The sequence below is a fragment of the Electrophorus electricus genome, unplaced genomic scaffold (genome assembly GCF_041902795.1).
Source record: "Electrophorus electricus isolate QZ-2024a unplaced genomic scaffold, ASM4190279v1 Scaffold42, whole genome shotgun sequence".
Classification (NCBI taxonomy): Eukaryota; Metazoa; Chordata; class Actinopteri; order Gymnotiformes; family Gymnotidae; genus Electrophorus; species Electrophorus electricus.
The window spans coordinates 46,940-70,262 of NW_027658714.1; the positions used below are offsets into that span (position 1 = coordinate 46,940).

A 23,323-nucleotide genomic window follows, 5' to 3' on the forward strand; every position below is an offset into this window, starting at 1 on the left:
TTTGTCCGGTCGCCATCAACGTTCCTGGAGCTTCACTCTTGTCATTTGGACTGTTTTTGCGCACGACAGTTACTGACAACGACTTGGTCCTTATCACTTTTGCGTCGTTTTGTCTCGGTTCGGTCTTTTAAAACCAGTAAGGAGAAGGCAGCGACGTCACTTTTTATCAAGAAGTGAGTAACTCTACTTTATCATATGCGGAAACTTCACATCAAAATTGGCGATAGCAGCTATTGCATTTTCACTGTCGGATTGGAATAATGTCCGCCGTGCGTTTGGAATAATTTTTCTTGTAGTCACTGAATTTAAATCTTTCTCTGATAAGCTACGTCATGTCATCCATCGTTTGGCGCAAAGATAGTAAGGGGTCTTATAGACCCTTTGGCATAAGTCAGAGGCGCAGTTTTTTCTGTCATATAGGTTAGGATTCTTCTCGCTATTTTGCTTTTTAGTATGAAAGTCTCACCGTAAAGACATAAAAATTGTAATTAATTAATGGACCGATTATTGCGTTTTTCATTCTAGACCAAAGGGAAATTTAATTTATAGTAGGTAGATTTGGGTAGACTGAGAAGCTCATTTAATTCAAACTCTTGGTTTACGATCCAATGTATGGATTGCTGTTGTGAATTTAGTAGGGCTTTTTTGTTGATTCATCTACCTAATGTCATTTTGCAATACGTAGTGGTGTTGGAGTTTTTTTTTTTGTTGTAATTATTCACAGATATCGCACAGCCATGGAGGTTAAATCAAGTTGGACACATCACATCGTTTTGTTTTGTTTTTGTTGTTTTTTTTCCAGTGCTACATCAAAACCCAGGTTAAAACGAAACGATTGTGAAGCCTGTTGCGCAAAGCGAAAAGTTACAGGGCAAAGTTTAACGTGCCTTCAGAACGTTGTTGACTTAAGCGTGTGGCACGAGCTGAGATTTAGCTTTGCGCGCGGTTATTGGTGTTCGTTATTATTGGTTCTGCACCTCTGCGTACGAGAGAATTCTTCCACGGCTCTTCTCCACTCATTATATTTGTCTGCATAAAGACCAGCTGACCAGTTTGTGCGTTTGCATGAGTGTGCATTTCAGTTTCTGCACGTGCTCGTTGTCATGAAAGCAATATAATATATTGTGTGTATATAGAGCAAAAATACGTTTTTTTTTTTCTGTTCCCATCTTTCTCTTTTTCTGTCGCTCTCTCTCTCACCCTCTTTCTGCTGTTCTCTCTCTCTCTCTCTCTCTCTCTCTCTCTCTCTCTCTCTCTCTCCCTCCCCCTCTCTCTCTCCCTCTTTCCTCTTCTTTCTCTGGGTCAGTGAGGTTGCAGTATCCCGAGCCTTTGTTTCAAGGCTCAAGCTTGCGTCACACATTCCATCTGGCACATGGAGCCTCTTTTCCTGTTTTCAGCCTTCGAGGGGAGGCTGCCTAGGGGGAACACACACACACACACACACACACACACACACACACACACACACACACACACACGCGCGCGCGCGCACATGCACGCTTCACCCATACACATGCCTCTTACACTGAATCAACAGTCCAATGTTATCTCCTGGTCACACACACCTGTGCAGGCACACTTACTTGGCAAATGTGTCCTAGGACAGAGGAGAATCTGCTTTGTTTTAATGTAACTTTTTCTTCTCCATCTCTTTCTCACTCTATCAATCTGTCTCTCCTGCTCTTTCCCTGGTTTAGGTACAGGAACCTGCTCCCCATCTGAAAAAAATCTCAGTATATACAAATAATAATAACACATTTCCTCTCCTCCTCCTCTCTCTCACTCACTCTCCTTCTCACACACACACACACACACACACTTCTTGGCAAGTAATACTTTGTGGGTCTAACTTTTCTGCACTATAATCTGCACTTGAGCCAAACCTCTGTTTCACCTTCTTCTGTCCAGCCCTGGCTCGTGCGGCTGCTGTAGGTTTTGTGGTGGGTGGGCGTGCATGTGACTCCACGGGCTCAAAACATATATACTGCAAATTGCAAAGCATGTTGTAGAATGATCACAGAATGACTATTCTTTCACATGCCTGGGAACGAAGAAATTGCTCATAGGTCAGCAGTTAGTCTCGCGCGTTCTGTTCAGAGCCGTGACTTTGTTCCATGGGATCCCCCCCCCCCGTCCTGTTACCAGGGAGACCACAAGTTCGACCTCGATGTTTGAAACACACAGGTTTTCAGTTGTTCCATCTTCCCTCTAATGGCAAACTCTTGGCACTGTTCGTTTTACTAGGAAAATATGGCCCACAAGGTTAATGTGTGTGTTTAGTAAATTCTCAGAACAAAAATGTTTTTCAATGAAAAGGAAGGCACCAGCAAAAGGTCCTGACCAGGAAAAGTGGTTTTTAACCAAAGGTACATGTTTTACTGTGCTAAACTAAGAGGGAAGGGAGTTCTTTTTGATGTTATCTATAGGTTAGGTTTAGGTTTATACTTTATTCCTGCGATAGGTTTTACTAAATCTACAATTCCCAACTGTGTCTGATTGGCACACGCTAATAAACATGATTCTATGGCATGTTTAGTTAACAATTGTGCTCAATCTCCCCTCATTGCCTGTTCATTATTTTGATAAAGTCTGATGTATTGACTGTAAGACTGCATGAGATTTTTTTAGGGTATTTGAGTTGTGTGTAGTGCTTGCACATACACTGTATAATTATTTTGTCAGTTATATAAAAGGGCGCTTTGTTGCTCTAGATTAATTAAGGAATTAAACTGCAAGATTTGATGTATAGTCCTCTGTGAATCTGCACCGCAACTGACAGGCAGATCTGCACATAATTACTACCGATTGCGAAATATCCGCACACCTAGCCTGTGACTGGTGCTAAAACAGAAATGTACGCATTTGACGGATGTGCGAGAGCTGGAGTCTGCGTTTGCGGATGTTGATTTCACTGCTCAACCCGCACGGGTGAATGGGACCTGCCGGTTTGTGCTCGTGCACCGTGTCAGTCCCGTGCGTTTGTCAGGTGGTGTTTGAAAAGCTCAGCTCCTGTTCCCTTCACACTTCACGCGCCCTCAGTGTGGTATTTAGAGCTGCGCTTTTTGTTTCGCCACATCGTATCAAAGTGTAAATAACAATATTTTGACTACCAAAACGCGCGAGAAGAGCTGGTATGAAATGCGAGGTATTTTAGGGCCTGTGGTATGAGAGCTGGGTGACACAGAGCCAATGAGGCCTGTCAAACAAGAGTTTGAAACGAAGAAGGTCAAAGGTCAATTTCACTGCTAAGCCTCAGGCTTTATTCCCAGTGCAGTAAAGGTCAGGTGGGTTTGTTCTCAGCCACCTGTAGCTGTTTCAGTAATAAACGCTCACTCCGTGTTAATGGAATTGTACCACTGTTTGGCATTTAAACTGCTGCCAGTATGAACTTAGATGCTGTGTGTGTGTGTGTGTGTGTGTGTGTTTGTGTGTGAGTGACTGTTAACCCTTACCTGACCCCAAATGGGGTAGCTGTAATGGGAGTGGCAGTTCTTTCACAAACTGTGTATCTGTGTGTGTGTGTGTGTGTGTGTGTGTGCATCTCCAGTGACATTAGGCGTGGTTGCACCCTTGTCGTTTCCATGCAGCCTCGCCCTTGTGCTGTTTCCTGTGGGTCATATCACTGTGTAGAGCTATGCGTGTGTGTGAGAAGTGTGGGGGGGTAGTGAGTGTGAGAGAGAGGTGTGGGGGGTTGTGTGTGAGAGGTGTGGGGGTAGTGTGTGTGTGGGTGTTTCTGCACTTGGTTCTGTGAAATGCACTTAGTATGCCTATGAATTTTACTCTGTGTGTGTTTCTCTTGGACTTGTTTTTGTGCGTGTTAACATTACTGAATGTGTAAGTGACAGCACTTCCACTCTTTCTCTTTTTCATTCTCTCTTCCCTCCGTCTCTGTAAACATTTACGAGCAGACATCACTAAATAACCAAGAGCATCCGCTCGGAGCAGAATTGCAGGACCAGTCACACGTCTTATATCAAAGAGTAGTTGCACAACAGATAATTCCCCCAACATACACACGTGTTCTCTAAACAGCACTGCTAGTGTTCACAGGGTTGGTGTCACTGGACCTCAGGACATCAAAGCTACACATTTGTTTTTTTCCAGTGCTTATGCTTCAGCAAATGAGATTAAACCAAATATGTACACATACACACACAAACAACAAACACAGAAAAACCAACCACCCCCCAAAAAACCTGGATTCATCTTGACTTAAAGCAACTAGGCTCTTCTGAGCATTCTCATTTCTTTGGCCCTATTTTGGTTTTGGATTTGGTTTCTGCAGTGGTCTGTCGCTTACATGCGTCTAAATTTTTAATATCTAATACACAAGGCATTAGAATAAATTTAATACTGTCATTTACATTAAATGTAATGAACTAAAACAAATTTGAGACCTAATTTCTAAAGAATCACATCTTTGTGGTTTTGCCTGGCAGTGTTTAGGCTGATGTTGTAATGTTGGGTGGATCTGTCCTAAAATCGTGAGTCATTTTCCTCCTGAGGGTTTCTGATCTAGTATTGACAGTTTTATATTCACCCCCCCCCCCCCCCCCATTCTCACTGCGGTTACTACATGGATGTAATGAGCGCTAGAGAGGAAGAGGAAAAGAGAAAGTATGGAGTGAAAAGGGGAGTGAGAAGAGGAGAAAGAAATATGGTGATATTTTACATCGTTGCATTTCTGTCAATAGTCTGTTACTTATGTAACCATGCGTGTACAAACATACACACACACACACACACACACACACACACACACACACACACACACACACACACTTCTTCTTGTTTTTTGGACCTCTGTTTTGTCCCCTGTAATCCTTCGATCCATCAAATTCCTCTCTTCCCTCCCGCTCATTCCTCTGATGATTTTAGAATGAGGGATATGTGTGTGTGTGTGTGTGTGAATAGGTGGGTGTGAGAGTATTCTGTCTTGTAAAATGACCCATTCTGTAATCAACAATCGCTGTTACCCGCTCATGAACACAGGAAGACATTTCTTTTTCTTTGTGCTCTCATAAACAGTGTTATGATTCATCTCCCGTTTTTCTGCATTTTCCAGAATTCCAGTGGGAGCAGCCATGCTCATGTGTGACTACCCAGTAAAGGCAGACATGGACATGGTGAGTACTGGACCACGTTTGAAACTTCATGCACATAGGTGCCATTAAACAGCAGGATCTTTAGGTCTGTGATCCATCAGAAGTTGATCACTTGATGAGTGTTACTAATAAATATTCAGTCATTTTTGAACTAGGCTTGGATATTTGTAGCTTTGGTAAAAAAAAATGATTCGCAAATACACAGACACTGTGATTATGGTATTGGCCACTAGGGGGACAATGTACTGCTCCCCTCCTGTTCCCCGTTTAGCCATTGGTGCAATACATGGGAAAGCTTGCTATACGGATTAAGCCTGTAGGACATTGGCCTATCTGGCAGACTTGAAAAATAATGTAAAATTTTGTAATTTGATCAAGACAAAAAGAAATAGCAATACGAGCGCACAGTTTTCATCCCGCGTTTTCGTCGGTAGCGCTTCCAAAGCGTTCGACACGCTTTAAGATTTATCCCACTGGCTGATTGAGTTGAGTAAGTGATTATGTGAAGTGTAATAATTGCTTGTGATTTTGAAGTGGCCGCGTTTCCTGGGATAACACAAACAAAGCTGCGGTCTTGCGAAGTGTTAAATGTGGAGTTTGGGTCCACCCTCTTCCTGCTTGTCTGGGTGGCAGGGTCCGGTTTATCCACTTCAGGAGAAAACAGCCCCCCCCCCCTTTCCGCCCAACAACGCTGGATCGCGCACACACCTGGCCGAAGGCCAAACACGCCGCAGCTTTTGCGTGCGTGCGGGCGGGCGGGCGGGCGGGCGTGCGTGCGTTAGTGAGCTGTACTGTTTCGGTGTATCAGAAAAACACGCAGGCGGTAGAAGCAGCCAGCCGGAGTGTGCGCGTTAACCCCATGATCAACACGTCCTTAATGAAAACACGAAGTTCAGAATACGGGCAAATAATTTATGCTGCATCACAGTAGCAATTCAGAAGTTAAAGTATTTAATCTCTCTCTCTCTATCTCTCCTTTCTCTATTCTTCTCTCCCTCTCTCTCTCTCCTTCTCTCCCTCTCTCGCTCTCTTTCCAGATGGACATGCATTCCTTTCCTATTAGGTTAGGGCTTTGTAGGGGACTGGAAGTTGCATTTGGCTCCGAGTCACTTTTTTTAGAGTCGGAAAAGCGATTTTTCTACATCTTTATTGTCCCCCAAGCTCACAGCTTCCCCACACAGCGTGTGTCTGTCTGTGTCTCTGTGTGTGTGTGTGTAAGTGAGAGAGACTAGTTGACAGGATATTTACTGTGTATCTCTCTGCCTCCCTCTCCCCTCTTCCCCTTTCTCTACTGTCTCTCTCCTCCTTCTCTTTCTCTCCTCTCTCTCCTCCCCTCTATCTATTTCAGGGCTACCCCTCCTTGGTGAGCTCCCAGGCCGAGCCCTTCGGCGTCATCCTGGCCGTGCACCAGTACCCCCCTCAGTTTGCCCCTCAGTACCCGCCCCATTTTTCTTGCCCACCCTACAGTAGCCCCTCCCCCCCTCGCAGCCCCGCACACTCGCAGCTGGAGCCCGTGGACCTGTCGCTGGGCAAGAAGCCCTCTCCTTCCTCACCCTCCTCGTCCTGCTCCTCCTCCTCCTCGTCCAGAGCCACGCCTCCGTCCCCGCACGGGAGCCTCAGCCCCATCACCACGTCCCGCTCCCACTCCGCCTCCGCGCCAGGATCCACTTCCGGGTCACCCCAGCCCAGACTCCTGACTCCGCCCATGACGCTGCCGTTTCCCACCGTGAGCATTTTTGCCTAGACAGGCCTAATGAAATACAATCTGAATAAATCTTGAATAAGTAAATGTTTATTTTTTGCGTAAACATAGTGCTTATGCCATTGCTGAAAATAATATTTCTTCCCGGCTCCAGTAATAAATGTTTGGGTGTTTCTTGTGTGTGTGTGCGTGTGTTTGTGTGTGTGTCTAGGTGTTGACCCCGCTGGTACCCACAGCAGGTCCTGGCCTCATCCCGGTCCTGCCCAGCGTCATGCTGCCCTCCATGCCCCTGCTCTACCCACCCCCTCTCCTGCCCTCACCCCTCATGCTGTCACCCACTACACCTGATGACCAGCAGGGCGGTGCCACCACATTCAAAGCCGGTAGGCACGATTAAAGATTAGGGGTATATGTGCGCTCAATGTATATATGCGTGTGCACATATAAACACACACACACACACACACACACACACACACACACAGTCAGTGCAGTCATAAGCTTTAAGAAACCCATTCTAAAGGCTCATCTCTGTTTCTACCTGCAGTGTCTTCCATAAAATCAGAGGTCTGCCAAGACAACCAGCCAATCAAATCAGAGCCCCGCACTGAGCATTCTCTGAGCACATACAGCCAGGAAATCCCATCACCACCCATACCGCGGAATTACAACGAGTGAGTGGGACAACTGTCTTACACACACACACACACACACTCACACTCACACTCACCTATGCACACATGCATGCACAACAACACACATACGCACACACTCTTATACAAACATGTACACACACATAAACACACTGTTTGTGTGGTCTGTACCATGCATTTTTATGACTTAATAAAGACAGAGAACCATTTGGTGAGGCCTTTTGGTAAAGAATAATGGTTGTGTGTGGTGGGGGGTGTACACAAAGTGTGTGTGTGTGTGTGTGTGAGAGAGAGGCCAGTCTGGGCTTGTTTCTGTAATTTCTTCACATTCTTTTAGGACACTGTATGCTGAGTGTGTCAACACTGTACACCTGCTCATAAAAAACACACTCCTACACATGACCCAGGGGTCTGTTATTACAAACAGAAGCACCTATACGTGCGTGTATACATACATGCACTCTGCAAGATAAAAGATATACATCGTCACTGGTATGTGCGGAGAGAGTGAGTCATTTCCGTGCCGTGTGAGTCAACTCCGTTGCCCCTGTGAGTGTTTGGTGGCTGGAACTGCCCTGAAGTAGGATACTGTGCTAATCTGAAGTCAGTCACTTTTAGCTGTAGTTTAACTAAAACATCAGTGCCAGACATCAGTGTTTTTGATTACTCACTTCCTTTTTTATATTAAAATAAGCAGTACGTAGTTTGTGAATGTACACGTTCACCGCCCTCTTTTGTAAACTGCTGGGTGATGTAGGAAGCAGGTGGAGGAGCTGCACAGTCAGCGGAACAATCAGCCCTTTTTTTCTCCATTAAACAGAGGAAAACTTTACTTGACCCAAATCACGTTTGGAATAGCAACAGCACTAGGTGCGGTCTTCTGGTGGGTACTGCGTGTGTGCGTGTGTGTGTGTTGGTCAGTGTGTCTGTTTGTGTCTTTGAGCATGTAAATGTGTGTGTTTGTGTATGAATATGCGAACGTGTGTATATGTGTGTCTGTCTGTGTGTGTGTGTGTATGTCTTTGAACACGGGTGTATATATGTGTGTGTGTGTGTGTGTGTGTGTCTTTGAACACGTGTGTGTGTGTGTGTGTGTGGGTGTGTGTGTCTTTGAACATGGGTGTGTGTGTGTGTGTGTGGGTGTGTGTGTCTTTGAACACGGGTGTGTGTGTGTGTGTGTGTGTGTGTGTGGGTGTGTATGTCTTTGAACACGGGTATATATGTGTGTGTGTGTGTGTGTGTATCTTTGAACACGGGTGTGTGTGTGTCTTTGAACACGGGTGTGTGTGTGTCTTTGAACACGGGTATATATATATATATGTGTGTGTGTGTGTGTGTGTGTGTGTGTGTGGCTGCACCTTTGCTGCTGTTTCCCTCTGCGGGACTGATAAAATCTCTCAGTATGCACGTCTACGACAGCACGTCTCCAAGCATCCATTTGCAACCGATTGTGTTGATCTATGCGTGTGTAATGACCTGTGTGTCTGTGCGGTGTGTGTCTGTGCGGTGTGTGTGTGTAATGACCTGTGTGTCTGTGCGGTGTGTGTGTGTGTGTGTGTGTAATGACCTGTGTGTCTGTGCGGTGTGTGTGTGTAATGACCTGTATGCCTGTGCGGTGTGTGTGTGTGTGTGTGTGTGTAATGACCTGTGTGTCTGTGCGGTGTGTGTGTGTAATGACCTGTGTGTCTGTGCGGTGTGTGTCTGTGCGGTGTGTGTGTGTGTAATGACCTGTATGCCTGTGCGGTGTGTGTGTGTGTGTGTGTGTGTGTGTGTAATGACCTGTGTGTCTGTGCGGTGTGTGTGTGTAATGACCTGTATGCCTGTGCGGTGTGTGTGTGTGTGTGTGTGTGTGTGTAATGACCTGTGTGTCTGTGCGGTGTGTGTGTGTAGTGACCTGTATGCCTGTGCGGTGTGTGTGTGTGTGTGTGTGTGTGTGTAATGACTTGTGTGTCTGTGCGGTGTGTGTATGTGTGTGTGTAATAACCTGTATGCCTGTGCGGTGTGTGTGTGTAATGACCTGTGTGTCTGTGTGTATTTGTGCCTGTGTGTGTGAGTGAATGAATCAGACTTCCAGACCCATTAGAGATATAGGGAAAATGAGGAGAGAGAGAGGGTACAATAATTCTCCCTAATAGGGTTGGGTGCCAGAAAAATGTGCACGTTGAGGAGCAAAATGCGAAAATGGAGAATGAATGACATAGAAATGGGAGAATGATGAAAGAGAAAGACCAAGATGACTGAGAGAAGGTGTGATGAGAGAGGGAGAGAACGCAGTACGGTACATTTTAATTACAGTTTGGTCAGGGCAGGGACTGAGAAGGTGTGTCCATGTGTCACAGCTGTGTTTTGCACCTCAGGCCTTCACTCTTAGAACCTAAAAATATCCTTCAAACAGACCTGCCCAAACACATCATTCCAGAAAACAGACCTGCCCAAACACATCATTCCAGAAAACAGACCTGCCCAAACACATCATTCCAGAAAACAGATTTTATAGCAATTTTCTCACAACAGCAAATGACCAGGAAAACATAAATTATGAACTAGTTTGATTTGGAAGCATGTTATTAATTTTTTTAAAAATTAAACAAACAAACAAAACAACAACAACAATGATTATTAGTAGTAATAGTAGTAGACCCGGAATTCAAGCTCACTGTTGTCTGTGTATTCTGGACACAGAATCCTGCTTTCACTGACATCCTGTGGTCATACTAGGTACTGCATCTGAACGTTTAGCAGACTGCTGCTTCTCACATTCATGATGCAAATACCCGGAGCCGCAACAAGCGAAAAGTGACAGTTAAACCACCTTCTTAATCTTCTCATCGCATGGACTCGTGCTAGGCTAAGGATGGGCTCTTGAAACATAAAAAAACAGTTCAAGAAACATAGAAAATTCGATTGCATAGGATATTTCATTACAACGTGTCATTTCCGGACAGAATTAAATCTTGAACTATGCATAAATATAAATTCACTGGTGATGTTTACTTCTCTCTGGCTGACAGGGCGAACACACATTCAGTGATTGTGCACACCCGTAAGGTGGAGTCACCAGATCCTCTGAAGAAACGACGCATTCATCGCTGTGATTTCGGCGGCTGCAATAAAGTCTACACCAAGAGCTCGCACTTAAAAGCCCACAGACGCACACACACAGGTACACACGCGCGCACACACCCACACACACGGGTAAACACATGCACACACACATAAACACACACCCACACATACATGTTACTAAAAGTTCTATTTGTGTGTGTGTGTGTGTGTGTGTGTGTCTGCAGGCGAGAAGCCATATAAGTGTATGTGGGAGGGATGCACATGGAAGTTTGCACGCTCAGACGAGCTGACACGTCACTACCGCAAGCACACGGGTGTGAAGCCGTTCCAGTGTCCTGACTGTGACCGCAACTTCTCTCGCTCTGACCACCTCGCTCTCCACAAGAAACGCCACCTGTTGGTCTGAGCCACGACTACAGGGCTGCCACTTCGAGGGTGAACACAAAAAAGCACCTTCAGTTTAGCTGCCACTTGACGGCAGATGGACAGTGTCATTATCAGGGTGTAGGGGTTGTTCTTTGTTCTTCACACAAGGAAAAGGTTGAAGTGAGCGATTAAATAAAAGAAGAGGTGTAAAGTGAGGTGACTCCTTCCACTCCTCTTCACCTCCCTGTTACCATGGATTGGACCTGATCTGGTTGCCATGGAAAAATGTTTCTATTGCTATGAATATTGCTTTTAAATGGAACCTGACAGTAAAGACCCTTATATATTGAGGCGTGAGCCACCTTATGGAACTTCTGCTTCGGCAGTCGTCTTTATTTCTCTCTGTCTCTAGCATTCATCCTGTTCTAAGCATCTGGGCACACACAAGCACACTCACACACATATACACAAGCACACTCGCACACACACACAAGCACACTCACGCGCGCACGTGCCCACAACCTCACCCTCTGTCTGCCTCAATCATATCAGCAATTTTGTTTCGCCCTCTGCTGGTCAAAGGGCTTCTTTCTCTTTCTTTCTTTCTTTCTTTCTTTCTTTCTTTCTTTCTTTCTTTCTTTCTTTCTTTCTTTCTTTTTCTCTCTCTCTCTCTCTCTCTCTCTCTCTCTCTCTCTCTCATACACACAAACAGTAGCGCACCCGCACCCAGTATCTATCCTAAATAATGTGAAATTATTTTTATATTAGTCAGGAAAAACGTGTATGTCAGTAATTTTGTAACCATCACGAATAACGTGAGTATAATCTATCGTGCATGAGCGGGACCAGATCTTATCATTATTTTTTTATATTAGTTTTTCAGGCTTTCATTTGTTCCTTTCGTCATCGTATGGGTTAGTCTTATGGTGTTATTTTGAGCGGTAAGTCTACTCTTAAGACTATATCAAAACCCAAGTTATTTTTATTAGTTCAGAAGCGGAGAGAATCTTTGGCGTTAGCTTGCAGGCCTATTAACGTATCCTCGCACCGAACTTGGCGAGGACATCGACAGCAAACTCTCACAGCATCAGTACCAGTCTCAGCAGTACGAGCTTATCCGCGTGTCAGTTAATCTTTATTGAGTAAATATGTAAGTACTGTGTACTACATTCGACCTATGCAACTCTGTAGGCCTATTTGCACATCAGCTTTAGTAACGATGTTTCATACGAATGCTGGTCTATAGGTCACGGCGAGTTAAAGTAGCGGTCCTGAGGCCAGGACAATACGTATGGCCACTTGGTGCCGAGTTGTTAAAACAGTAGGAGCTTAGCTATATCTCACAGAAAAAGCGTACACAGCTGCTCAAACAGTTAAACATAGTTAGCTGCTATGATATGGCATGTAGAAAAATGGGAAGGTCGTTTTATTTAATGATGATGTATAGGCGGTAGATTGGAATATTCGCTAAAAGCGAATATTCGTCGAACCATAATAACGCACGAATGCTGGGTTGTACAGGGTTGTTATCCATCGAGATCTTTGGTGGAAGCTTTGGGGAACAGTCGGAATTCCATTAAATGGTGTCTGTATTTATGGCTAAATGTGAAGCATTTAAACGGGGCATTAATGAAACGAGTTTAGTCTGGCTGTAGTCAGTGTAGTTTTCGTTGACATTTTGTGCGTGCTTAAAGAAGCGTGTTAGGACGTGCGTGTGTTCTTTCTCAAGATTTTGAAAATCTCTTTTCTGTGAACCGTTTTTTGGAGCGCACGACTTACAAAAGGGAATGTGCACTTTAAACTGAGTTGACAGCCAAATATCTATCGGGAAGTTAGGGAAAATACTTAACACTTTAGTGGCTAAATAACCATGATCAACAAGTCCTCTTAGCAAGCAAGAAATTCACAACAGACCATAGATGGCACTTCTCATCTCAGTCCTCTTCCTATCTTGCGTTGTTATTTAAATTCTGTTGTCTATCGAAGGATGTTTGATATTAAAGTTTCATTTGAAGTAGGCCTACTGAGCTCAGTCATGAGAAACAGATGAGAAAGATGAACAGTACAAACCGACAGACGGATGAAAACAGTTGCGAGAAGAGTCAGAGACTTGCAGAATGCAAGAAGGCGGATGCGTTTATTGTCTGAGTAGCAGAGAGCATACAGGCAGCCTCAAAGAACGTTACATAAACCTTCCCTGAGAATTCTTTTCCTGAAAAATTTATAGCGGAAATTGTAATATATATATATATATATATATATATATATATATATATATATATATATATATATATATGTATATGTATGTGTTTTGTGCTGTGGATTAAAACAATTGAAAGGGAAATTAAATGATTTATATGCATCATGATTTTTATATATTTGTAATCTCATCAAATATTATGCATTTCTATGAAGATGTGAATCTTTATATCTCCAGTTCTGTCTTATTCAAATTAGCCATATTTTTGCTGTTCAAAAGGGAATCATATTATGACGTTGTATAAAACTGTGAAATAAGACATATTCTGTACAGACTAATATTGTATTATTATTTTAGATATACAATGTAACGTTTAATAAACTTTTGTCTGTGCATTTTTGCATAAATGCAATGCCATTGTGGTGTTTTTAAATTCAGTTCCACTAATTTAACTGATAGCTTAAAGTATTTGAGTGGTGCCCCTTAGCTTTTTGCATTATTTGGGTGTTGATTAACCAGGCCTCGAATAACCAGATCGAGTGAATTTGATCGGTCCTAGGACTGAACTCTGCAAATAGGTCTGTAATTTAAGTTACACTGCAAGCAGGTTCAGCTGTTTCTTAACTAGGTGAAAAGTATGCTACTCGACGCAAGCTTGCGTTGTTGTGCCGTCTACCTCTGCGTTAATAACTACGTTAAATTCGATTTCAAATATATATAAAACAGCCTTTTATTTTAAAATCTTAATCTTAACTATAGACCTACTTAGAGTGCCCTGGTCTAGCGATGGCTGTAGGCGTACCTTGTGTTTTCGACCTCATTTGGATGTTTGCCCCCCATTACACTGATAATCTTACTGTTAAGAAAAATTTTAAAACACGGGCTCGTCCGGGATTTGAACCCGGGACCTCTCGCACCCTAAGCGAGAATCATACCCCTAGACCAACGAGCCAGACAGCTTCCACACTTGAAGATTCAGGTCATGACGACCATATAGCTAAGACATTGCATCCAAAGAATTAATCGTTTGCTAAAGAAATGACTAAAAAAACTAATGGAACAACATCCCAATTAATAGAAAATAGATAATTTGTCAGGTCAGTCGCTTAATGTAATTGATTGAAATCTGTTGCTAGAATAATTATAGCATAATACTACCACACTGTTTGATTTATATTGGCACCGTAAATTCAAGGATCACGAAGACACGTTGAAAATATACGGGGAACTCACGTGACAACCGTTCCCACAAACGGAGCCGTGTTAGCTACGGGGCATGTTAACAGGCTGGTTCGACTTAACACGGCGCTACGCAGACCGGTCTCCGCCTGGCTCGGTACGGCGCTTGCACGGGCGCCACCGAAGCGTGACGACGGCACATACCACGACAGTCTCGTGAGAGCGAGGCAGCTGCGCGAGCCAAGGGACGGCTCCATGACGACAGCTTATCCACAAACTGCCGTTAATGCGGGACGTAAGCTAATTAAATGCTTCGTGTGTGTGGATATTACGCTCACATGAGAAAATTAATGTTATGTTCTTCAAAGAAATGTTATATATTTGTATAAATCCCGCAAGAGCTGCCAGTTCACGTGGGATGGGCGAGGTAAAATGATCCAACTTTTGCTCAGCCGGCCACTCTCCCAGACCACCAAGGCGAGGTGAGCTATGGACTTGAGGAAATAGTTCAAAGAAAACACCGACACTACACTCCCTTGCCTACTGTTTTAGGTGGAAAAAACCTTCTCATTAATAGCATAACACACCGGACTCCAAAATATCAGGTATTTTATGACATGAAAAGCTGATTTACTCTCTTACAGAGAAAGAGAGACGACTCCCCTCGTCCCTCAATATTTATATACACTTCCCCGTAGGTTACGGAATACCAGCATTCCCTATCTCCCGTCATGTATTATCGTATTGGAACAGTATAGTCAGCGTCTCACTTGTTATTTTCATAACCCTTCCTATCGGATTTTGTAGAAATCCCCCCATCGAGAACACATAGACCGTTCCTAAAAACCGACCGCATATCCCGGAAGACTGTCTGCGGTCCGCTCAAAATTCGCAATTTCTCTGAAGGCAAATCATAAAAGGCATTAATTAAACAGGGTTAGCACGAACGTTTCTTTGGGTTGGGTGCATATTAAATATTATGCTCCCTTCGACCTGAAAAACACCGATAAATCGAGGCACCCCGTCCCGCTTTATTATAGGAGTTCTGAAAAGTTCACATGACGTCACTGTGCACCGCGCACGGCCCGGGTGCCGACGTGGCGCGAGGATGGGCGGAAGGGATGTGTGACTTGCGAGACTGTCAGCAAGGCTGGTAAGATGCGGACCACTATATGCGTATAATTTATTATTAAAATGAACATAGACGTACTAATATATGCGTAATAATAATACGTGCGTGCATTTGAGTATAAATATACGTGTTGCAAAACACGGTGTAACTGCTGAGATGCTCGCGAAGTTACGCCGTTTCTATTTGTTATTGTTTTGCAGCGTTAGAATAATTTGGATTTGGCATGTTTCTGTGTGTTCACATTACGATTCTTAAAAACACCTCGGTTGTATTTCAATGCTAAGCAAAAAAGGAAGCTTCCTTAGCACACAGACATTTTAGAATAATCCTCGTCATTTAAAAGTCAAGTAAATACTTTTTTTTCTCATGATTAACTTTAGATGTCAACCAAAGTATTGTCTCGTGTTTAAATACATAATGACATGGTCGCGCTAGTATTTCTGCCGAAACGGATATCTTTTGACAAAGTTAATAAAACTGTCTCGTACTTACCTATACGCGCCACCAGATGTTGCTAGAACTCCAGCCCAAAAGAAGCTGTCCGTCAGAATAGTCGTGTAATGGGCGAAGCTGTATGTTAACACAAACACACCGATCCAGTAAGTTCCATGAGGATGAGTCGTATAAAGTTAATTCATGTTTTAAATATAAAACTATCTGGTGGAAAAAAGCTAGGAAAAATATCGAAAGAAATGAAATTCACATCTAATAAAAAAGTGTTAAGATTATAGATAATAGAGTAACACAGTAGTCTGCATTTGTACTCAATAACGTGTAGCCATTAGCCACAAAGAATTTATTTCCTGTGTTGCTAAAAGAATGTTTAAAACCGTGGTCACATAAATGCTAAAGTGCTGTGTTGTAATCGATGAAATTGTGATTGTGAGCACTGGAACGATGGAAAGCTTCACTTGGGAGAAAAAAAGCTCGTTCTGCAAGTCCGTACTGTACGCAAACTAAAGGCAGTGTCAGCTGGGTGACGAGTGTGTGCTAAACTCGCTGCACAGGCGTATACAGACGGAGCAGAGTGAAACTACAAAGTGAAAAGCATTAGGCAGGCAGATGAGGAACTACTGAAGATGTGGGCTTGTTTTTTTTTAAACTACTTCTCCAGTACATTACTCCAGTTTATTAAATACAAAACAAACAGATAGATAAAACAAATGGATCTAATATAACAAATACAACTCCAAAAAAAGCAAAGAAGTGCTAGGTAAGCAGATGCAATGATGGGAACAAGGTCTATGTTCACACTCTGCTTTGCAGGTAGCCAATAAGACTGTGCTGATGATGCAACACTGAATGGGTATGTAGTAATGTTTGTTTGTGTACTCACAGAGCACCATGTCACAAGAGGAGGCAGTGGGAGGCCCCTCCCCACGCTCGGACCCTCCGCTCTTCGAGACCTCTTCAGATGAGCACCCCCCTGGGGCTGAAGCCGTTACACCCCGACCTCCATCTGCTCCTCCACCCACTCTGGGCGAACCACAGCATGAGACAAGAGAGGAGGGTGCTGCAGTTCCAGCCAACCAGGCCCAAGAGGTGTCACAGGACCAATCACAGGCTGAGGAGGAGTCACAGGACCAATCACAGGATGGCACCAAGGTTCAAACGACTGATTGCAGTGAATCGGTGAACTTGGAGCCAGAAGCTACTGAAGCGGAGGTGGAGGTACTGTACGATACTCTCATGGTGATGTACCATTTTTAAGGGGTTGTAATTTTAATGTGCATCTGTGTGTCTACATTGTGTGTGTGTGTGTGTTTAGCCCTCAGAACAATCTACATCTAAAGGTTGGGGATGGGGCTCCTGGGGAAAGGCTCTACTGACATCCGCTACTTCCACAGTGGGTACGTCTCTCTATGGCGACCCTGCTGCCACAGATCTGTTACTATAGTAACTGAAACAGGCGGTCAGTGCCTATGGGAACCTGAGAGGGACAGAATACTTTACACTTTGCACATTCCTACTGGCATCTCTCTCTCTCTCTCTGCATCTCTCAGGGCCATTTTTCTCAATATAATGACAACATTCTGTTTATGTAATTGAGTTAAAAAACTTAAACATAAAATGTTCTCATACCTGCAGACCTCAGACATCATTTGACCCTTCTTAGCAATGCTTTTTGACCCCTCTGTTCTTTCTGCGGTGCTGTGCACAGGTCATGGCCTTAGCTCTGTGCGGGAGAAGGCGGGTGTGACCCTGCGGGGTCGTCAGACGTCGACATGCGAGGATGCCGAGGAGGCAGTGGAGAACTCTGAACCAGACGGCACGTTGTCGCCGGCGACTGAGCCGGTGGACGACCTGGCGGGACGGCCTGGCACCACGGCCCGGGGCATGCTGTCCTCCATCACCAGCGCCATGCAGAACACTGTGAGTTCTTGCCTGCCACTGGTGTCTGTCTGTCTGTCCCTCCATGAATCCGCATGTCTGTCCATCCTCCTGTTTTTCCACCTGTCCGTCTAGTGGCGTGTCCTGTGTCCTGTCACACCATGTCTCGTTCTACCTGTCCAATCTATCCCTAATATCCCTCTATCCATAATATCTATCACTAATATCCATTTATCCATAACTCTGACCTTGTTATTAGTGAATATTATATTTAGCCTATCTCTGTGAACTAGGCATAGTCTTTGTTCTTTCTTTCAAGTATGAATGAATTAGGATAGATTAAGCGATGGTTGAATAAATTAACAGAATCAGCCAATCTGCTACAGTGGTGACCCGGTGAATACTGATGGCCTTGAGATGGTTCAGTCATTTTTCTTTCATTTCTCTCTCTCTCTCTATCCCCTTCTCTCCCTCCCTCTCTCCGTTCTCTGTGTCTGTGCACCTCAGGGTAAGTCTGTGTTGACTGGAGGCCTTGATGCGTTGGAATTCATCGGAAAGAAAACGATGACGGTGTTGGCAGAGAGTGACCCGGGCTTTAAGAAGACCAAAATACTGATGGAGAGAACCGTCTCCCTCTCACAGGTGAGCGGGCGGCACAGCGACGAGCAGTAAATGCTGCTCCTCTGCCACTAACCATCACACGCTGCCATGGCCCTCCCCCCATGACACTAACATCAAACATTGAGTGCTGCCATCTCACCTTGATGCCTCCAAACGCCATACATGTTGCCATCTTCTCCCGATGCCACTAAACATCACACCATGAATGCTGCCACCTCACCCCAATGCTGTTAATGTCGTGCGGATGTGGTGAATTGGATTCTGGTGGCACGTGTGGGAAATAGTGTCTGTGTTTGTGTGTGGGGGGGCGGTCTGTGTTTTTAACTCTCAATCTACATGTGAATGTTGGGGCTGGGGCAAACTCAGATGTTTGCTGTTTTTGTAGACATGGAAGAAAATGTTTGAAGATGGGAAACTCACCCGAACTCCCCTTGCAGAGAGACACACCACAGTGTTGACCCCTGTCAACTGTTACAAGCATCAAGTGTTCTGATAATAAATCTGTGTGTGTGTGTGTGTGTGTGTGTGTGTGTGTGTGTGTGTGTGTGTGTGTGTGTGTGTGTGTGTGTGTGTGTGTGTGTGTGTGTGTGTGTGTGTGTGTGTGTGTGTAGATGCTGAGGGAAGCTAAGGAGAAGGAGTATGAAAGACTGAGCAGTCAGGTGGTGACTGAGCCCACGGCCCATTACAGTGTTCTGTTTGATGATTATCAAGGCCTGTCCCACCTGGAGGCCCTGGAGATGCTATCCAATGAGAGTGAATGCAGGGTGAGCACTTATATATATATATATATATACACACACACACATCTGCACAGGCGCACACCCCCCCACATATGGAGAGGTTGAGCTCTTCGACTGTGATGTTTTAACTCTCACCGCTTGTCACGTTGCTCTTTCCTTTCATGTTTGATGCCTCCCCATCATCTCTCACTCCTTCTGTCCTCCTTCTTCTCAGGTTCAGGCTGCTCTTGCCTCTCTGGAGGAGGAGTGCTTGGAGCGCCTGAAGAAAGATCTGATCGAGATTAAGGAGCTCTTCATCGCCAGGGAGGAGGAAGAGGAAGGGCAGCCAGGCTCAGGGGAAAACGGTGATCTTTGCTCCCAAGTTCAGACTTTTAGCTCGCTACGTGAGTCCTGAAAGAAGGTTCAGATTATAGTCCTCAGATTATAATCCCACGGCCAATCGGATCCAAATAGGAAGGGTAATTATCAGATCAATCTGGATCGTGATTGAAACTGGGTTTATGAATTAGTGCTGGATTAGATTCTGATTTGCGAATCAAAGTGGAGTTTTCTTGCTTTTGATCCAGTTGTGATAAAGTGGTGTGAATAATGCTGGTTTAGACCGCATCAGCATTTAGGATGAAGGTTCTCAGTTGTAGTCCCGGTGACACTTCTTCCTGCTCCAGCTACCGAGGGCTTGGCCATGATGAAAAGTCGAACCAGTCGAAACAGTACAGGGTAGCTGTTCCCAGGACTGCAGTTAAGAGCCTCTGGATTAGATATTTTTTGGAATGTGCTACAGCACAATTTGCTTGCTTATTTATTTATTTGCAAATCCACATTCATAAAGATTAATCCGAATGAAATGCTGACGTTAATTTGAATTAACTGGTAATCCATATGATCCCTTAATTTCTCTTCTGTTGTATTTGTGAGCACTACACTTCTTTGATGAGTTAAACGCGTTCTTTGGTGTGTGTGTGTGTATGTGTGTTGTCTAGCTGCTGATGGGGAAGAGTTTGTCAGTGTACTCACAGAGCTGCTCTTTGAGTTGCATGTTGCTGCTACACCAGACAAATTGAACAAGGTACAATTTGTTCAACTGTCCCTCTCCCCTCCCCCCTCTTTCTCTCTTTCCCAACCTCTCTCTCCTCTCGGTACCCTGTCTTTCGCTCCCTTGTTCTCTGCCTTTATTCTTACCCTCAGGGTTAACACGTGCACACTCCGAGTCTCTGGTCATGACATGCACGTCTCACTGCTTCACAGGCTCGCGTGAAGGCCTATGACTGGACGAGGGAAGCGGAAAAGCCTGTCGCCACGGACGGTGCTACGCAGGCATCTGAGGAATCGAGGGAAGACGGTCCTGCCCCGTGCCCCTCCCTGGGGTCGGAGGGAGGGGGTGGGGAGGAAGGGGTGGAAAGGAAAGCAGCAGATGACGGCTCCAACAGGAAATTGCAGGTGCCGATCAGTGTTGGGGCCTGTGTGATTTTTATTTATTTTTTTGCCAACATGTCCAGTGAGACTGATCAGTTTTTAACAGGATGATTTAAACAACTTCAGTGCAGTGGACCGGGAAATGGCACTCATGCACTGGCATGAACAGTCTTTCAGCAAGAATATAGTTAATGTACATATTTCAGCTCAGTGGTCTGCATAGGCAAATGTCTAACTGTGTGTGCACTTCTGTGTGTGTATGTGTATATAGAGTGTGTATCTGTCCTCAGTAGGCAGTCTCGCAGAGGTGACTGCTCGCAGTATAGAACAGCTACACAAGGTGGCCGAACTGATTCTGCATGGACAAGATGTAGAGAAACCAGCAGTCCAGCAGGCCAAAATACTCTCCAGGTGTGTGTGGGTGGGGTGCGTACGTGCGTGCCTGCAGTGTCTGTCAATAGGTTGGGGTATCATTTTTTAGGGTTCAAGCATGTAGTGCTTGTTTAAACTCTTTACTTTAACTTTTAACTTATAATTTGTACTTATTTTTGCCTGGTCTTATTTTTAATTTTTACTGCTCATTTCTAAACTGTGACCTTTGACCTCTGACCTTTCAGGTTGACTTTTGCAATGTGCAAGGAAGTGGGCTGCTTGGCGCACAGGTTCTCTGACACACTTTTGGCAGTAGGGGTGAGTGTGATAGGTCAGAGATCAGTTTAAGTCTGCAAGCACCTCACTTACTCACACTGAGGCACTGCAGGAGAATACAGGTCTGAAGTCTGTGTTATTTTTTTTTTAAGTGTTCTGTTTATCTTAAAGACTAAACCCCTCCTCTTTCAGAGTCAGAATAAAGCAGAAGAATTGAATCCTCTGGTGAACAGCGTGATGCTTGAGGTATTAATGTAATGTAATGCTAGTAACGATAATAACGACTTCATCAAATTTACTCTTGCCACTCTTTTGTGTGTATATTGGTACATGTATTTGTGTGTGTGTGTGTGTGTGTGTGTGTGTGTTCCTACACAGGGCTCTAACAGCACTACCTACATCCAGAACGCTTTCCAGCTCCTGCTGCCAGTGTTACAGATCTCCCATATCCAGGCCAGCAGGGCCTTAGCTAGCCCCAACAAACAACCATCCCCTACAGACTGAGCAGTTTGCCATGTGTGGATTTGTCTTTGTGTTTGTGTGTGTGTTTGTGTTTGTGTGTGTGTGTTTGTGTGTGTGTGTTTGTGTGTGTGTGTGTGTGTGTGTGTGTGTGTGTGTGTGTGTGTGTGTGTGTGTGTGTGTGTGTGTGTGTGTGTAAGTGTCTGTTGGAAATTGTGCTGTTTTATTTCATGAACTCCTGCAAAAAGTGCAATTTGTACTTGTGTACAGCAAAACACATGCACAAATATTCTTATGTAATTCAGAAAATAATATGGGAACTAATAACTTATTGAGGAAGCCATTAGTGTCTATCCATGTAACATACTGTAACTTTAAATGTGTTCCATTACTGTATGAGCAAATGCAGATGAAAGTAAGTTATTAACTATCCATATTACAATCCACAGACAAACCCTACAACAGATTTAACACTGTTTCAAAATGAGATAACCCAAAAAATGTCTGAAGTCCTAGTTTGACAGAAATAAGTTTTATGCTTATGCCAATATTTTACACTTAAAAAAATCATTTTCTTAATGACTTTTTTTTTTAGATCTAGAAATTCTATTGATGTCCTTATTCATGTTATCTAGCTGTGAATAACAGTAGTTAACATTCCAGTTCTAGACCTACATGGAAAATTCTACAATCTGAAAGGTTAAGACATCTCATTGCTTACTTTTAAGGTATGACTGAAAAAAAAAGTCTTTGAGGTCCAAAACCCCCAGTACTGCCAATGCAGGCACAGTGAGTCAATTGCTTCCTAAACCTGGCACGTTCACTAGTGAGAGACGGAAAGACGTCAGTGCACGCTTTACCCTGATTGAGTAAGAACTTGTACTGTATAACAGAGAAGTACACTGAGGTGTTTCTGGTGGTTGTAATGTTAAGTTGTAATTGCGGTTGACACTTGGACTGCCTTGATTTTCTTTTCAGGCTGGGTGGCCACAGAAAGCATTTCTGTGTTTTCAGACTAACCAGCAAAGACTGCTGTTCAGTGTTGTAGAGTGTGCTTAATTGTACTGATGTTTCAATTTAAAAATAACTTTAACTTTGATCTGTGGCATTAATCTGAGAGTAAATTAACAGAGGGATCAGTTACTGTTTTATTTTCTCTGAACAGTCTAAGAAAGACATAAACCAGTGTATTGCTGTATGCTAGCAATGTAGTTTAGTGTTGCATTCACAAGGTGCTTTACCATGGTGGCGTTCCAGCTACAAAGCCCAAGAAGCCAGGTTTGATCCCAGCTGACGGCCCCTGGGCTTGTGCATTCTGTAGCTGCCCCAGCTGCTACTCCATTGCAGTTGCTATTGACAAGTTAAATCTAAATGCAATTCTTCAAATCTACAACTCTGATATGGTTCTGAAGATTGTAAGAAGGGAAGGGAAGATGCATGCTGTTTGCCACCAAAGTTATTCAGACAAATAGTTTGGTAATAATCTCCTCTATATGACTTAAGACTGAAAAATAAAGAAATAACGGCAACGCTTTATAATACGTACCGCTTTTTAAAGTGTAACTTATTGTCTTTAACGCTGTCATTTCCAGGAACTTAGGTTGAAACTTCCCCGTATGAACTGGTACATATAAAATACTATCGCCGCTTAAATGTTGTTACAGCAGATGTAAAGAAGACAACAAGGAACGCGATCATGAGCGGGTAG

General features: G+C 44.0%; 2 protein-coding genes and 1 non-coding gene across 5 annotated transcripts; 2 read left to right on the top strand and 1 right to left on the bottom strand.

Annotated features, from left to right (window-relative positions):
- Positions 1-38: 38 nt before the first annotated feature.
- LOC113587670 (Kruppel-like factor 3 (basic)) lies at positions 39-13,204 on the top strand. The gene is made up of 7 exons (XM_027026441.3): positions 39-173; positions 5,066-5,126; positions 6,454-6,831; positions 7,019-7,190; positions 7,355-7,481; positions 10,472-10,623; positions 10,751-13,204. Exons 2-7 carry the CDS (start codon positions 5,085-5,087, stop codon positions 10,930-10,932), a joined length of 1,053 nt encoding a protein of 350 aa, XP_026882242.2. The 5' UTR covers positions 39-173; positions 5,066-5,084; the 3' UTR covers positions 10,933-13,204.
- A 768-nt stretch (positions 13,205-13,972) lies between these two features.
- On the bottom strand, positions 13,973-14,044 carry trnap-agg (transfer RNA proline (anticodon AGG)). The gene has a single exon. It is a non-coding gene; the product is annotated as a tRNA-Pro (tRNA).
- A 570-nt stretch (positions 14,045-14,614) lies between these two features.
- LOC113587673 (protein Noxp20) lies at positions 14,615-23,144 on the top strand. Of its 3 annotated transcripts, none has more exons than XM_081709452.1 (13): positions 14,615-14,753; positions 16,742-17,074; positions 17,172-17,253; positions 17,565-17,776; positions 18,242-18,376; positions 18,967-19,119; positions 19,310-19,439; positions 20,076-20,161; positions 20,341-20,532; positions 20,780-20,919; positions 21,126-21,198; positions 21,349-21,402; positions 21,535-23,144. In XM_081709452.1, exons 2-13 carry the CDS (start codon positions 16,748-16,750, stop codon positions 21,658-21,660), a joined length of 1,710 nt encoding a protein of 569 aa, XP_081565578.1. In that variant the 5' UTR covers positions 14,615-14,753; positions 16,742-16,747; the 3' UTR covers positions 21,661-23,144. The 3 variants fall into 3 exon arrangements, with proteins under 3 accessions (XP_081565578.1, XP_026882245.3, XP_081565579.1); XM_027026444.3 differs by lacking the exon at positions 14,615-14,753 and adding an exon at positions 15,306-15,424; XM_081709453.1 differs by lacking the exon at positions 14,615-14,753 and adding an exon at positions 16,481-16,616.
- Positions 23,145-23,323: the final 179 nt, after the last annotated feature.